The sequence below is a fragment of the Haliotis cracherodii genome, unplaced genomic scaffold (assembly GCF_022045235.1).
Source record: "Haliotis cracherodii isolate W230 unplaced genomic scaffold, xgHalCrac1.p SCAF_13, whole genome shotgun sequence".
Taxonomy (NCBI): Eukaryota; Metazoa; Mollusca; class Gastropoda; order Lepetellida; family Haliotidae; genus Haliotis; species Haliotis cracherodii.
The window spans coordinates 3,009,973-3,025,325 of NW_027266268.1; the positions used below are offsets into that span (position 1 = coordinate 3,009,973).

General features: G+C 45.2%; 2 protein-coding genes across 6 annotated transcripts in view; one reads left to right on the plus strand and one right to left on the minus strand.

Annotated features, from left to right (window-relative positions):
• Window positions 1–15,353, minus strand: part of LOC139459512 (uncharacterized) — a 177,332-nt gene that overhangs the window by 33,800 nt on the left and 128,179 nt on the right. For all 5 annotated transcript variants that reach the window (XM_071241015.1, XM_071241018.1, XM_071241017.1 and 2 more), the window contains 10 exons: window positions 14,457–14,600; window positions 11,753–11,944; window positions 8,586–8,726; window positions 6,265–6,420; window positions 5,500–5,682; window positions 2,953–3,096; window positions 2,328–2,415; window positions 1,862–1,989; window positions 1,684–1,743; window positions 886–1,044 (listed from right to left, as the gene is read on the minus strand). In XM_071241015.1, coding sequence (XP_071097116.1) covers window positions 886–1,044; window positions 1,684–1,743; window positions 1,862–1,989; window positions 2,328–2,415; window positions 2,953–3,096; window positions 5,500–5,682; window positions 6,265–6,420; window positions 8,586–8,726; window positions 11,753–11,944; window positions 14,457–14,600 — 1,395 coding nt within the window. The remainder of the gene's footprint in view (window positions 1–885; window positions 1,045–1,683; window positions 1,744–1,861; window positions 1,990–2,327; window positions 2,416–2,952; window positions 3,097–5,499; window positions 5,683–6,264; window positions 6,421–8,585; window positions 8,727–11,752; window positions 11,945–14,456; window positions 14,601–15,353) is intronic.
• Window positions 1–15,353, plus strand: part of LOC139459513 (coiled-coil-helix-coiled-coil-helix domain-containing protein 5-like) — a 433,260-nt gene that overhangs the window by 5,456 nt on the left and 412,451 nt on the right. The gene's annotated exons all lie outside the window — the stretch shown is intronic.

The window sequence follows — 15,353 nt, forward strand, 5'->3', positions numbered from 1 at the left end:
AGTTGTGTGTGTGACCTACCTTCACTACATCCATGTACACAGCTACAGTTGTGTGTGTGACCTACCTTCACTACATCCATGTACACAGCTACAGTTGTGTGTGCTACTTTCACTACATCCATGTACACAGCTACAGTTGTGTGTGCTACCTTCACTACATCCGTGTACACAGCTACAGTTGTGTGTGCTACCTTCACTACATCCATGTGCACAGCTACAGTTGTGTGTGTGCTACCTTCACTACATCCATGTACACAGCTACAGTTGTGTGTGCTACCTTCACCACATCCATGTACACAGCTACAGTTGTGTGTGTGCTACCTTCACTACATCCGTGTACACAGCTACAGTTGTGTGTGTGACCTACCTTCACCACATCCATGTACACAGCTACAGTTGTGTGTGTGACCTACCTTCACTACATCCATGTACACAGCTACAGTTGTGTGTGCTACCTTCACTACATCCATGTACACAGCTAGTTGTGTGTGTGACCTACCTTCACTACATCCATGTACACAGCTACAGTTGTGTGTGCTACCTTCACTACATCCATGTACACAGCTACAGTTGTGTGTGCTACCTTCACTACATCCATGTACACAGCTACAGTTGTGTGTGTGCTACCTTCACTACATCCATGTACACAGCTAGTTGTGTGTGTGCTACCTTCACTACATCCATGTACACAGCTACAGTTGTGTGTGTGCTACCTTCACTACATCCATGTGCACAGCTACAGTTGTGTGTGCTACCTTCACTACATCCGTGTACACAGCTACAGTTGTGTGTGCTACCTTCACTACATCCATGTACACAGCTACAGTTGTGTGTGCTACCTTCACTACATCCGTGTACACAGCTAAAGGTGTGTGTGTGACCTACCTTCACTGCAGTTGACCTCCCTGTTCATGTGGTCATAGAAGACAGCGCGGCAGCCACCACAGGGGTTGACCCTGCAGACAGCGGCAGGGTGGGCGGGGCACGAGTGCATGTGACACAGGCTGGCATTACAGCAGTGGGTCTTTGTACCCTGTTCACATACTGGACAAACAACAACACCGTAGTCAACATGTACATATATGTGATGCAATACAGACAGGATTACGCATAGGATAGAACCGCAAGCGAGCGACCTCAAAGTTTTACATTTTCAACCAAAACCAAAGGCATGTTTTATCCAACTTATGAACCATCCAAATGCAAGTAATATTAGAACAAAATAAGAAAACACTGACATGCTTTATAGTGAAACAATAGTGTGTCATGGTATAAAAGGAATTTGCTAAAAGCATGCGAGAGAAAAAACATGTGCAGCATGGACTAGCTGGAGTCATGACATGTTAATCTGAACAACTTCAATCCCCTGCCTCAGTAGCTCAGTGGGAAAACAGTGGCTTACAACACTTAAGACGATATATGTGATTGCAGGTTCGATTTAAGTCATGGAATTTTAATCTAAAAATAATTTTGACTTTTAACCAATCATCAAACACAAATGTGTTCACAAGAGGCAAGTTTTTCAGACGTAAATTGTAAAAGCAAGGTATTACAACTGAGAAGTAAAACCTAAAAGTAGGTTTAGAAGTCACCCATTACAAAAGTTATCAAAGGTATTCTGATACCATGATTCAAAACAGATACTAAGGTCATAAAACATGACACCTAAACAGTCATACATACTTGGTGGAAGATCCATTTCCCCTTCCGGCTGAGAGGTTGCAGGTTTTCCCATATCAGGAACTGGAAAACATAGGCAGCATTACCGCACATACTACTGAACGAAGCAAGTAAGACATCTTTAGTCTCTAGTCAAGTTTTATGGTGAAATAAAAAGGATTTGATTCCAGTGATGACTTACTGTAACTACAGTCTGCATATCCCCTGACTAATGTGTTTGGTATTTTGCGGCCATGAGAATCCACACACCAACAGATTCCATAGCTATCCAGACACTGTTGGGATCTCCATGTTCCGTTGTAGTTACATCTGCAAATAGCAATATTTGAATGCATTGCCTTAACTCATAATGTTAGTGGTCATAGGAATAATTGTTTAAATGAGGGGAAGACAAAAGGACAGAAGATGGGAATTGAGGTCATTGGGCAGTATTATCTACCTGGGGATGGAGGTCATGGAGCAGTATTATTAAACTGAGTATGGAGGTCATGGGGCACAGTATCATTTACCTGGGGATGGAGGTCATGGGTCAGTGTTATTTACCTGAGTATGGAGGTCATGGGGCACAGTATCATTTACCTGGGGATGGAGGTCACTGGGCAGTATTATTAAACTGAGTATGGAGGTCATGGGGCAGTATTATTTACCTGGGGATGGAGATCATAGGGCAGCCTCCCTTATGATGCTGAAGCTTCATGTGAGCCTCCCTTAGCTTCATGTGGCATGTCTGTGTCACTGAAACAACAAAGGTGATATCTCCACTCACATTCTCTGGTACAAGACAGACATGGCCACAGCTGTCTGGGTATTGCTAATGGAAGGGCAACTCACTCTCTGGTACAAGACAGACATGGCCACAGTTGTCTGGGTATTGCTAATGGAAGGACTACTCACTCTCTGGTACAAGACAGATGTGGCCACAGCTGTCTGGGTTTTGCTTATGGAAGGACAACTCGCTCTCTGGTACAAGACAGACGTGGCCACAGTTGTCTGGGTATTGCTAATGGAAGGACTACTCACACTCTGGTACAAGACAGACATGGCCATAGTTGTCTGGGTATTGCTATTGGAGGGACTACTCACTCTCTGGTACAAGACAGACATGACCACAGTTGTCTGGGTATTGCTAATGGAAGGACTACTCACTCTCTGGTACAAGACAGACGTGGCCACAGCTGTCTGGGTATTGCTAATGGAGGGACTACTCACTCTCTGGTACAAGACAGACGTGGCCACAGCTGTCTGGGTATTGCTAATGGAAGGACAACTCACTCTCTGGTACAAGACAGACATGGCCACAGCCATTGGAGCAGCAGCGAGTGTTGCCCGTACATTCGGAGTCGGATTTGCATTCATCCTGGCATGTAGCGAAATAGTTGGGTTGAGGCTTGCGGCACTCGCCAGGCTTACAGCGAGCTGAAAGTACATAGTTAAGATCATAGCACATAGTAGAATTGCTGGCTAAATGTATTCACATTCAAAAGGAGGGAAATTGTTGTGGGTAGACCACCTATTTACAGTACCTATCAGTAGGGTAGCTGAGAGTTAGAATTTATATTTTAAATAGTAACATCAGATATAAGGTAATTTCATGCAGGTTGGTTTTGATGATACATCAATACTACAGATATATTTACACTGGCTTAACATGACTAACATGAGACGTTTCTGTTACACATTTCCTATAAACTGACTGTGACATCATCAGTGTCTGTTTGAAGAATTGAAGAAACGCTTGTCCTACCGGGCGAGAACATATATTTCAATCGCATCAATTTATCTCTAATTGTTTTCAATAGAATATGCAAAAAATAAGGAACTTAAAATGCATTTTCATCTCTCGCACGATCTAAGTACAGTGGTCCCTCGCCCCCACTACAAGCTACCTTTGGGGTCCAAATAACTAATGAACGTTATAGACAATCAGCGGTGGAGCTGTAGGTTAGATTAGTAGTTGTTAATAATTGATAGTGTAAACAAATATTTATCGAGTGTTATGCGCTTGAAACACATCGTATCCCTTCAGCGAATTCAGATGAAAGGAAAGGTATAACAAACTTGTCAATAAAAATATGAAATTTGATGTAAAATATTACTAAACATGATGATTTACCATTTAAATTTTATTTCCTGCTCTCCAAGGCATTGTTGGTAAGCTGAAATTAAGTTTACCGTGTGTTTTTTTCTCGGAAATAGCAATCAGCTGTACATACATTTTCTCCAAATCTACCAGTGATTCAGTTAAAAATTACTCAATGATACAACTTCTTGTATGCAATGGTTGGAAGAAATTGTATCTGAAAAAATAATTTTATCAAAAATAATATATTCCAATATCGTGTTGTTTTAGTTGCAGCTTTTACTATATATATTTCAAGCGTAGCACTTTGGTACAGCTGATTGCTATGGCAGGATATTTTTATGTATGAAACAATTGGACCAGTCACCATAGGGACTTCCCACACTATGTGTATTTAGATGGCGAAAACGTTTTGTTGACATATAATAGACAAATTGCCACAAATATGACTTTTAACGAGTCAAAGTATGGCATTAATGAGTATCCATTCTCTGTCAACTAAAGTTTGTTTCAAGGAGTCAATAGCCGTAATCTGACCATGGTTGCTGTAAATAACAGTGAGTTGTGTGATGTACCGATCACTTTACAAACAATTTCGCCAAAATTGGTGTAAACAATATTGAACACATTTTTTTTTAAATTATAAAATATATCACAAGCATAAGTCCAGATAAACAATGAACACAATTTTATAACCAGATAGCATAATAATGGGATTAAATTGCGAACTTCAGATCGTATTTGTTGACTGGTATTTCCGGTGATGCATGCTTGCAGTGATCAGCTGATAATGTTCTTGGAGATGAGGAAAAGTCATTGTGTCAGTGTAAACCTCGAGTTTAATAAAAATGTAAGTCAATTTTGGAAGCTATATGTCACCGCGAGCTATAACCGAGATAGCACCATATTGAAGGACGCAAAAGCGAGGGAACACTGTAATAACAACGAAATACATGTCGCTCATATCATAAATAGATGACATGTCTGTTACAGAAATAAACAGGAAGTACGCTTGCACAGCAGGTATCGAAACTCAGGAGATAATTAAAAAGTATATGTTGTTTGTCGTAAGAATCTTGTTACTGATGCTTAGATGTCAAAGCGATAGTGAACAGCTGATGAATGATTTTGTGAGGGAAATGGCTGACATTACACAATAGCTGAGATTTTAAGTTTTTGATCAGGGATGGTGGGGTTAACGACAAAAGAAACATGATTTAATTAACAAACAGTTAAAAAAATGTTTTCTCAAAATCAGTATGAGTAAAAAAAGAAAACAAACCACAAGACGCGTGGCTGAGTGAGTTTGAATGGTGGGGTTGAACGTAGATGGCAAGGTCTCTGAAGAATTTTGTTCCATCTGTCCTAAATGATAATTGAGAACATAAAACTTTATAAAATTTAACAGGACAAGTGAAAATATTGCAGGACGAGTACAAAATATTATCTACTTGCTCCGCAGGACAAGTTGGGTTTAAGAAATTTTAAGCCCTGCTGTGACATCATCAGTGTATGTGACATCATCTCTGCCAGTGTATGTAAGGTCATCATTAATGGTAGTCAACGTGACAGTGACATCATCAGTGCCAGTGTATGTAAGGTCATCATTAATGGTAGTCAACGTGACAGTGACGTCATCAGTGCCAGTGTATGTAAGGTCATCATGAATGTTAGTGAACGTGACAGTGACGTCATCATAGACTTCATCAGTATCTGTGACTGATGGTGGACTGGCTTACATCTGTTTGTCCCGCACTGACTGCAGCATTCCTCAAGGCTGTTGAAGTTGTTGTTGTTTCCCCGGCAACCACCATATGTGAAGCGTTGACACTGCTCTGATGTCCTGTTGAAGAAGTACCTGGGCATCATTGCCTTGCATGGGCCTGGCTCCCTCGGTTCATGGCAGACATTCAGAGGCACAGCTGAAACACAGGCACACGTTGGTCCCATGCATACACACTATAAGTTGGAGCAGGATCGCTCGGGGTACATAGGGTTTTATGTGTCCTGCATTAGGTTTTATACCCAAAGTAACGAGTGATATTGCTGCAATGAATTTATCTTACTGACATGTTTCACTCTGCCATTGTCTCTAGTTTGGGTGGAGTAAATAATTTGGGGGTTCATAAAAAAATGTTACATGTATTTGTGGGGGAACTATGAACAAAACGCTTCATAAAATGGAGGGTTGTAAGCAAAATATGAAACAGTCCCAAGACCTATCTCATTGTTGCCATTACAATTGGGCAATACTTACTCTCTCTAGGGTTGGACTTACTCTCTCTATGGCAGGCACACCTTCTCTAGGACAGTACTTACTTTCTCTAAGGCAGGCATACCCTCTCTAAGGCAGGCATCCCTTCTCTAGGACAGAACTTACTTTCTCTAGGGCAGGCATACCCTCTCTAAGGCAGGCATCCCTTCTCTAGGACAGAACTTACTTTCTCTAGGGCAGGACGTACCCTCTCTAGGACAGGACTTACTCTCTCGAGGGTAGGACTTACTTTCTTTAGGACAGCAGAAGGATGGTCCATCCATAGGATCCACATTACACTCATAACCCTCAGGGCATAAAGGCTGTCCTCGTCCACAGTAGACCGTAGAGCCATTGGGGTGATGGTACTCCACTCCCACTCTGCATTTCTTGTTGACTTCATCAACTGCAACAAATAACATGCACAATACAACTGATAAAACCACCGAATAATATATTTTGTTGTGCTCAAAAATAAATCTAAACCCCTCAATTGGAGCTACAGACCTCAATCTGTACGTCTCTCAACATAGGATGATGCCCACTATGTGTTGGCATAGTGCAGTAACTGAGCTGTGTGTTACCTGTAGGCAGAGTGCCCGTCATGAGCTGTGTTACCTGTAGGCAGTGTGCCCCAACTGAGCTGTCTTACCTGTAGGCAGAGTGCCCCAGCTGAGCTATGTCTTACCTGCAGGCAGAGTGCCCCAACTGAGCTATGTGTTACCTGTAGGCATAGTGCCCGTCATGAGCTGTGTTACCTGTAGGCAGAGTGCCCGTCATGAGCTGTGTTACCTGTAGGCAGAGTGCCCCAACTGAGCTATGTCTTACCTGTAGGCAGTGTGCCCCAACTGAGCTGTGTGTTACCTGTAGGCAGAGTGCCCCAACTGAGCTATGTGTTACCTGTAGGCAGAGTGCCCGTCATGAGCTGTGTAACCTGTAGGCAGAGTGCCCGTCATGAGCTGTGTTACCTGTAGGCAGTGTGCCCCAACTGAGCTATGTCTTACCTGTAGGCAGTGTGCCCCAACTGAGCTGTGTGTTACCTGTAGGCAGAGTGCCCCAACTGAGCTATGTGTTACCTGTAGGCAGAGTGCCCGTCATGAGCTGTGTAACCTGTAGGCAGAGTGCCCGTCATGAGCTGTGTTACCTGTAGGCAGTGTGCCCCAACTGAGCTATGTCTTACCTGTAGGCAGTGTGCCCCAACTGAGCTGTGTGTTACCTGTAGGCAGAGTGCCCCAACTGAGCTATGTGTTACCTGTAGGCATAGTGCCCGTCATGAGCTGTGTTACCTGTAGGCAGTGTGCCCCAACTGAGCTATGTCTTACCTGTAGGCAGTGTGCCCCAACTGAGCTGTGTGTTACCTGTAGGCAGAGTGCCCCAACTGAGCTATGTGTTACCTGTAGGCAGAGTGCCCGTCATGAGCTGTGTTACCTGTAGGCAGAGTGCCCGTCATGAGCTGTGTTACCTGTAGGCAGTGTGCCCCAACTGAGCTATGTCTTACCTGTAGGCAGTGTGCCCCAACTGAGCTATGTGTTACCTGTAGGCAGAGTGCCCCAACTGAGCTATGTGTTACCTGTAGGCAGAGTGCCCGTCATGAGCTGTGTTACCTGTAGGCAGAGTGCCCCAACTGAGCTATGTCTTACCTGTAGGCAGTGTGCCCCAACTGAGCTGTGTGTTACCTGTAGGCAGAGTGCCCCAACTGAGCTATGTGTTACCTGTAGGCAGAGTGCCCGTCATGAGCTGTGTTACCTGTAGGCAGAGTGCCCGTCATGAGCTGTGTTACCTGTAGGCAGTGTGCCCCAACTGAGCTATGTCTTACCTGTAGGCAGTGTGCCCCAACTGAGCTGTGTGTTACCTGTAGGCAGAGTGCCCCAACTGAGCTATGTGTTACCTGTAGGCAGAGTGCCCCAACTGAGCTATGTCTTACCTGCCGGTTAGAGTGCCCCAACTGAGCTATGTGTTACCTGTAGGCAGAGTGCCCCAACTGAGCTAAGTGTTACCTGTAGGCATAGTGCAGTAACTGAGCTATGTGTTACCTGTAGGCATAGTGCAGTAACTGAGCTATGTGTTACCTGTAGGCATAGTGCAGTAACTGAGCTATGTGTTACCTGTAGGCATAGTGCAGTAACTGAGCTATGTGTTACCTGTAGGCATAGTGCAGTAACTGAGCTATGTGTTACCTGTAGGCAGAGTGCTCCAACTGAGCTATGTGTTACCTGTAGGCAGAGTGCTCCAACTGAGCTATGTGTTACCTGTAGGCAGAGTGCCCCAACTGAGCTATGTGTTACCTGTACGCATAGTGCAGTAACTGAGCTGTGTGTTACCTGTAGGCAGAGTGCCCCAAATGAGCTATGTGTTACCTGTAGGCAGAGAGTCCCATCTGAGCTATGTGTTACCTGTAGGCAGAGTGCCCCAAATGAGCTATGTGTTACCTGCAGGCAGAGTGCCCCAAATGAGCTGTGTGTTACCTGTAGGCAGAGAGTCCCATCTGAGCTATGTGTTACCTGTAGGCAGAGTGCCTCAACTGAGCTATGTGTTACCTGTAGGCAGAGTGCCCCAAATGAGCTGTGTTACCTGTAGGCAGTGTGCACCTTCGTCCGCAGCCAGTCTGACAACACTTTCTATCCTCAGTGCAGTTTCTGTCAGTCCTGCAGTAGTCCTTGCAGTAACGCTGGTTCCCACTTGGCCTCATCATGGGACACATGCCAGGCTTCTCTGAAAACAACATAAATTTCATACATCTTGTGTTTCTGCACAACTTCCAATTTCAAGTATGTAAGCACTCATCATGATTACTTGTGCTAATAGTAGTTGCTATCCCTAATAGGAGTGTTTATACCTAAAAATAATTTATGAAACATGCTTGGACTAGTAGGATAATGCCACCAGAAAGTCCTGTCCATGAGAGGTGATAGTGTTACCAGTACTTCCTGTCCATGAGAGAGTTGATAGTGCTACCAGTACTTCCTGTCCATGAGAGGTGATAGTGCTACCAGTACTTCCTGTCCATGAGAGAGTTGATAGTGCTACCAGTACTTCCTGTCCATGAGAGGTGATAGTGCTACCAGTACTTCCTGTCCATGAGAGGTGATAGTGCTACCAGTACTTCCTGTCCATGAGAGGTGATAGTGCTACCAGTACTTCCTGTCCATGAGAGGTGATAGTGTTACCAGTACTTCCTGTCCATGAGAGGTGATAGTGTTACCAGTACTTCCTGTCCATGAGAGGTGATAGTGTTACCAGTACTTCCTGTCCATTAGAGAGTTGATAGTGCTACCAGTACTTCCTGTCCATGAGAGGTGATAGTGTTACCAGTACTTCCTGTCCATGAGAGAGTTGATAGTGCTACCAGTACTTCCTGTCCATGAGGGGTGATAGTGTTACCAGTACTTCCTGTCCATGAGAGGTGATAGTGTTACCAGTACTTCCTGTCCATGAGAGGTGATAGTGTTACCAGTACTTCCTGTCCATGAGAGGTGATAGTGTTACCAGTACTTCCTGTCCATTAGAGAGTTGATAGTGCTACCAGTACTTCCTGTCCATGAGAGGTGATAGTGTTACCAGTACTTCCTGTCCATGAGAGAGTTGATAGTGCTACCAGTACTTCCTGTCCATGAGGGGTGATAGTGTTACCAGTATTTCCTGTCCATGAGAGGTGATAGTGCTACCAGTACTTCCTGTCCATGAGAGAGGTGATAGTGCTACCAGTACTTCCTGTCCATGAGAGGTGATAGTGCTACCAGTATTTCCTGTCCATGAGAGAGGTGATAGTGTTACCAGTATTTCCTGTCCATGAGAGGTGATAGTGCTACCAGTACTTCCTGTCCATGAGAGGTGATAGTGCTACCAGTATTTCCTGTCCATGAGAGAGGTGATAGTGTTACCAGTATTTCCTGTCCATGAGAGGTGATAGTGCTACCAGTATTTCCTGTCCATGAGAGAGGTGATAGGGCTACCAGTACTTCCTGTCCATGAGAGGGGTGATAGTGCTACCAGTACTTCCTGTCCATGAGAGAGGTGATAGTGCTACCAGTACTTCCTGTCCATGAGAGGGGTGCTTGATACTTGTAAATAGAAACTTTTCTTTTCGAAAATTGGAAATTTTAGCATAATTTGTATTTTCATATACTTATCCTATCTTACACTACGCAGATATTCTTTCTTTTTCGATCCTATGTGGAAACGTGTTTGAACCCCAGGTCTTTGAAAGGCATTTAGAAGTGATACACATAAGGTAGAGAATTTATGGATGTCAATTTACTAAGACAACAAAAGGTGGAAAATAGCAAAAGCATTCGCTCCAGCACACCCCAGCATCTGCATGGATACGACCAACTACTGGGTTAATTAACTTGCTCTCATGCTCGGTAACATTTCACACTTTGACCACGTGCATCTCTCTACTCTTATTCACTTTCGTAGAGGTATCAGGCTAGTGGAACTGAGATGCAGGGATGGTCGGGTGTGATTTCCAATCTTTAAGCGTTTCCTATCTCACACTATGTATTTAATCCCATGGTAGGATAGAAGGCCACAGATACCCTAGCCTGTATAGACTACAACCGTGAGATACACACAAGGAAGCTGGATGATGACCAAAAACATTACGCGAAACATGAGATCGGGAATACATGCCACATGTGTTTCATGTTTGTTGTCATTCAAAAAGTGACCGCATAGCTGCATGTAAACGCATAGATGAAACAGCTGACAACTTAGATTGACCCTGGTTTGTTCTACGTGTATGGAATCTTTAAACATGTCACAGCGCTATCTCCGACAGACAATAGGGTGCGACTGTTCATCATCTCTTTTCACACTACAACAAGGGGGCCAATCTCTATAGTTGGAAGGGCATCTCAAGTGGGAACCAGCTGAAGCCTGGTCACCCAAAGTTGACCTTGACCTTGATTCATGTTAGTATTACCAAGGTCTCCATCACCCGGCGTGCACGAACTTGGGATCGATGTGAACGATCATGTTGCGAGGAACGTCGAGAGCATCAGTCCAATCCTGAAAGCTGATCCTTAGAGCGGGAGAGTGGCTCCCGATCCTCAGACCCCTGATCCCATGTGGCTTCCTACTAACAATCCTGAGATAGATGATTGGGAGTGGTCGGATAAGAAGCCTTGGAAGGACTGGTCAGATTATCATTCCTCCCACGATTGTGTGAGTTGACGATTCTAAGAATGGGATCTTGAACAGAGAAGCGTTCACCGTACTTGACTCAGGAATGGTGAGTAACACGGATCTGCGGTCTAGCATATCTGTACGGATGCACATCTAGATGTTGAATAAGTTCATCTGCATTTTGCACGAGGTTTGTCCTTGGGCGAGGTTTGTCCTTCTTTCCCATGTTGTAGACTGTCTCAAACCACAAAAATAAGTCAAAACAATCGGACACACACAGTGGGGATTAGAAAGAGAATGAGTTGGTCGAGAGACGCATGTGGTCAAAACGTGGAAGGTTACTGTGCGCAAGAGCACGTAATTGACCCAGTTGTTCATCGTAACCATAGAGATGCTGGGGTGTGTTCGAGTGAATTTTTGGGTTTTAGGAGATTGAAACAGTGTTCAAGCATGTTTCCACATAGGACCGAAGAAGAAGAAGAAAGAGATAGGATAGGTTTAAACATTAAAACACGTGTCCTCAGAATAGGAAAAACAGTAAATGTAAACAGTAAAATCAGGAATTCTAAATTCAATTTACAGTAATATTGTAACTGTTGACTAAAACAGACCTTTCCCAGCACAACTCTGGTTGCATGCACTTTCTGTCATGAACTTGTTCTGGTTACCATGGCAACCTCTGTACAGGAAGAGTTTGCACCTCCCCAGTGTGGAGTTGTAGTAGTAATAGTTGGACCATGTCTGCTCTGCGTCGGCACACCTCTGTCCAGGGTTGGGGGTCAGCCGACACATGTCACTGTGGCCTGTAGCAGACAAGACACACACACTTACATAGTTGGCAGTCAGATGAACAGCAGGTTCAGGGTGTCTTGGGTGAAACATAAACACAGGTTTACTTGTCAGATATACAGTCATTTCAATTGCCATAAAAGAACTGCTTATATCTATCAGTACACAGTTAAATATGGAGATTTTTTATTGTAACAATACAATGTATAACATTCTAGCAATACTGCTCGCTGATAATCTCATATTAGCATCTGATTCACTACAGAAAGAATCAGACATTCTCCACAACTATTGTGTAACCAGGGATATAGACATGGCTGAAATAAAGACTATTGCATTCAGAAATGGCTTCTGACTGTCACAATGTTTGCAAGGTTTAATAAACAGCTTACACCTCAACTCATATGTTAGTGAGTGAGCGATTTGGGTTTAATGCCACTTTGATGCCCTTCCCTCACCAACACCCTTCCCTCTCCCACACCCTTCCCTCACCCACCCCCTTCCCTCACCCACACTCTTTCTTCTTCCACACCCTTCCCTCTCCCACATCCTTCTCTCACCTTCACAATTCTCTAACTCCACCCTTCTCTCACCCACACCCTTCCCTCACTGACACCCTTCCCTCACCCACACCCTTCCCTCACCCACACCCTTCCCTCTCCCACATCCTTCCCTCACCCACACCCTTCCCTCACCCACACCCTTCCCTCACCCACACCCTTCCCTCACCCACACCCTTCCCTTACCCACACCCTTCCCTTACCCACACCCTTCCCTCACCCACACCCACACCCTTCCCTCTCCCACATCCTTCCCTCACCCACACCCTTCCCTCACCCACACCCTTCCCTCTCCCCTACCCTTCCCTCACCCACACCCTTCCTTCTCCCCCACCCTTCCCTCTCCCACACCCTTCCCTCACCCTCACCCTTCCCTCTCCCCTACCCTTCCCTCACCCACACCCTTCCCTCTCCCACATCCTTCCCTCACCCACACCCTTCCCTTACCCACACCCTTCCCTTACCCACACCCTTCCCTCACCCACACCCACACCCTTCCCTCTCCCACACCCTTCCCTCTCCCTCACCCTCACCTCTCCCCTACCCTTCCCTCACCCTTCCCTCACCCACACCCTTCCCTCACCCACACCCACACCCTTCCCTCTCCCCTACCCTTCCCTCACCCACACCCTTCCCTCACCCACACCCTTCCCTCTCCCCTACCCTTCCCTCACCCACACCCTTCCCTCACCCACACCCTTCCCTCTCCCCTACCCTTCCCTCACCCACACCCTTCCTTCTCCCCCACCCTTCCCTCTCCCACACCCTTCCCTCTCCCACACCCTTCCCTCACCCACACCCTTCCCTCACCCACACCCTTCCCTCTCCCCTACCCTTCCCTCACCCACACCCTTCCTTCTCCCCCACCCTTCCCTCTCCCACACCCTTCCCTCACCCTCACCCTTCCCTCTCCCCTACCCTTCCCTCACCCACACCCTTCCCTCACCCACACCCTTCCCTCTCCCCTACCCTTCCCTCACCCACACCCTTCCTTCTCCCCCACCCTTCCCTCTCCCCCACCCTTCCCTCTCCCACACCCTTCCCTCTCCCACACCCTTCCCTCACCCACACCCTTCCCTCACCCACATCCTTCCCTCACCCACACCCTTCCTACATATTGTCATCTTCCTGAGGCAAGGGAGTTAACTCACTATAAAAGTCCAGTTTTTTTAGTTACATTTTGGATGGACTAACGAGTTTATGCATAGTCCGATCAAAATCGCGCAACAAAATCGAAATCCGATCCGTAAACTGCCGTGCAGATTTCCGTTGATTGCAGGATTTGCAAAAGATGTCCACCACCAAAGCCTTGTCAACAGATATTTTCCAAATCTTTTCATGTATCTAATCAAGATGCTCACATGTTTTGATGCACTTCGCGATGCAAGACCCATTTTATCACAATATAGATCTTGATTATTGATTAGATTGCCTTGACCGGGCGCCGCCATTTTGTTTGAAGCAAATGCAAGTTATACAAGCGGTGGAATCTGATTGATCCACAGGAGAGGCTTAGAAGGGACATAACTCATAATAGCCACTGGTGGCGCTATGATCGAGGAATTCCAGCTTAGTTCGGCAAGGGTGGAAACTGGACTTTTAAAGTCAGTTTACTCTCATGCCTCGGGAAGATGATATATTGTATGGTAGTGAAGAATAACTTTCGAAGGAGAAACACTAAAAGCATAAGCATTAATATTCCAGGGAGTCTTGGGAATTTGTATAAAGGCTAGATATATTTCTGCTTCATCAGCAAAACCAGATATTTCTTAATTTATGCTATGACTCCATGATAAAATCCCTGGCCCCCCAGATCAAATGGTCAGACCCTTAAACTTCATGGAGAATCCTGAGAACTGCTGTGATACCAGTCTGGACCTATAGTTACTATGATACCACTCAATACAACATGTACAGTGCACTTAGGGGCAGATGACCAAAGCCTTGAAACTGAACAAGTACATACCCTGGAGGTCAATACAGCACACATGCTTGCCATAGGCAATGTTTTTACACTCGTACCCAGTTGGGCACTGCCTTGACCGTGGATCGCAGGCCCTGGCATGACCGCTCGTGTCATACAGTCGGTGGCCTGCCTCACAGTGCATGTCTGCAAGAGAGATCGGCATATGTCATTTGGAGCTACAGTACAGTTGAAATGTAGTAGAGTAAAGTGTTATCCATCTTTAGTGAGGACTCTTAGTCCTGGGGAGGTTTCACCATTAATACCAGACCAGATTAAACACAAAACAGTGTGTGTTTACCTCCCAACAGCATTTAGCTGATTCTGTGGCCTGAAGCCTGAAACACTGCAAGCCCTGTACACTAATGACCTCTTCTAAGTGAATGTGGACCTGACAAGGTTTAAAGTTGACTGACACTAACATGCAAAAGCATTGAGACATATCACAGCTAGGTGTCTGCATCCAATCATTCTTACCCATTATACCCTGAACCTTACTGAGCGCTGAACTTAATATTGAGAGTGATGTTCAGCTTCAGCGTTAACACAAACAGCAAATGTTCTAAAGATAAATACATCCATATTTTGAGTGTTTCTGTTTCTCTATAATCCTTTTCACACACTAACAAGCTAACAGATGCTACCCGATGAAGAACATTCAACACAACATTTTGTACATCATTTTGCCTTGTAAACTCTTTCATTTGTCTGTATTTTGTTTAATCTGAGCCCTGTGGTCAGTGATGCAAGTTCTGCATTAAAACCCCAAGACACAACTAGGCCAAATGCCCCAGTGTGTGGTGACTAGGCTACTGTCCAGACTGGGAATGCACTGGTGGACAGTCCTGCAGTAACATGCACAAGGCAGCACAGTTTCACAACAGTGAACATGCTATCTTC